The following is a 1,858-nucleotide window of genomic DNA, read 5'->3' on the forward strand; positions in this document are numbered from 1 at the left end:
TGGGGGTAAAAAAGAATAGGTTGCAACTTTCAAAGCGTGTATTAAAATATGTGCGATCTCAAGTTTTATATCTTACCATCATTTAGCAAAGACAAAATGCACGAAAATATTTTTTCCTCATCAAACAAACGCAACACGGTTTTTTAAACCCGATCCGTGTAATCCCAGAAACAACTTGGGTTACTAGTTTGATGCTCCACGTCCTCTTCTCGTTAAAAAAAGAAAGAAATTAGATTTGTTTTTAAAATAACAAATCATTTATTTTAATCTGGTCCAAAGAGTTTGGGTTTTCGTTAAATTCCATCCTCCTTTTATACGCGTAAAGTTATGCAAGATTTGAGGCCCCCGAAATGTCATTGGATGTTAGGATGAGGTATTATAGATTATGGGTTGAGGAAGGGGTGGTGGGGGTACTACAAGCACCTCCCCTAGAAATGCAGCAAATCTCTCCCGTTTTCTCCTGGTGGGGCACTGGGAGGGCTGGAGACGTGCTTTGCATTGGCAGGCTGATGAGAACACGTGTCTCCTCCCTGCCTCCCCCCCGGGCTCCACGGTACCGCATTGGCATCAGTAAAGGCACCTGAAAACCGACAACCAAGTCCTGGAAACGCTGCCTGCCACCTTATAACCCGAAAGAAAACGATACTATAGGCCCTACAGAGACCTGTGGCTCGCCTTTCTTCGTGCGTAAAGCTCTTGCGCACACCGCCAAACTGCCTCAGAGACTGAATAGGTGCGCTAACTCGTCGAGCATCAGAGCGCAGTGCCAAGATGCAGAAACGGAGCAGCGACGTCTGAAGGTGACATGAACCTGGGGATAATCAAGAGCAGCCGGCGTACATTGACCAAGAAGTGGAGATAGCAACTGAAAACCGACGGTGTCTTGAAACCAAACTTGCGCTTTTTTTCCCCAGTGGCTTAATCTAATGCAGAGAAACAAGAGCTGCCATCCAAAGTAGCCTCACATTTTTACTGACTGGAGGAGAAAAAAGAACCTAATTAAGCTGCAGCCAGTTGAGATTCAGGAGAGGAACGAAAAATGGCGACATTAATCAGAAGCAAGCTTTCTAATAAACTGTCAAATGCAGCCACCGCTGTTTCCAACAAATCCCAGGCAAAGGTGAGCGGGATGTTCGCCAAAATGGGGTTCCAGGCCGCCACCGACGAGGAGGGTCTGGGCTTCGTCGCCTGCGATGACCTGGACTACGACCACCGGCAAGGCATGCAGATGGACATTTTGACATCCGATGAAATGGGGGGAGAGGGGAGCGGAGACGGAGGCGAGCTGGAAGGTGACAGCCACTACCAGAGGGACGGCACCGGTCCACCGCGCTCCGCCTCAAAGGACGGAGGTCCGACGAACGAGTTGACTGAAGCGAGACCAAAAATCACCGCTTGGGAGGCGGGCTGGAACGTCACGAATGCAATCCAGGTAAAGACGCACTTCACGGATTATAAACGGGCTGTGCCGGTGCTCGGGTCTAATTGGCTCGTTTAGGAGCAGCTGTGAAATTCGAGATAAACTCACACCTGAATAACCGAATAAACCGAATAACAAAAGGTGCATTCAAATATTCATACAAAACAAAAATCACCAGGTTCAGTCCCTTTAAAGCAACTTCGTCAAGTTGCTGTTTTTTAAATAATTAAATATATATATATATATATTCTCACCCAAATTACTTTTGGCTTAGACATAGAGGATTTGTTGTACACACAACTTATTTGTATCCTAATTATATACTTTTATTGGAGCAATGCAGAGATTTCAGAGGCGTTAAAATGCGCTGAAAAAAAGGGAGGTAGTTGATGCCCTGTGCCCCCCTTCTCCTCCTCCTCTTCCTCCTCCTCCGCCTCC

The 1,858-nt window shown here is 46.7% G+C and overlaps 1 protein-coding gene across 1 annotated transcript in view; it reads left to right on the forward strand.

Annotated features, from left to right (window-relative positions):
- The first annotated feature begins 506 nt into the window (after positions 1 to 506).
- LOC118327818 (vesicular inhibitory amino acid transporter-like) overlaps positions 507 to 1,858 on the forward strand; it is a 3,673-nt gene continuing 2,321 nt past the window's right edge. The window contains 1 exon segment of the mRNA XM_035661288.1: positions 507 to 1,432. Coding sequence (XP_035517181.1) covers positions 1,040 to 1,432 — 393 coding nt within the window. The 5' untranslated portion in view covers positions 507 to 1,039.

This window comes from Morone saxatilis, unplaced genomic scaffold, assembly GCF_004916995.1.
Source record: "Morone saxatilis isolate NCDOM2014 unplaced genomic scaffold, NCSU_SB_2.0 Contig18, whole genome shotgun sequence".
Classification (NCBI taxonomy): Eukaryota; Metazoa; Chordata; class Actinopteri; family Moronidae; genus Morone; species Morone saxatilis.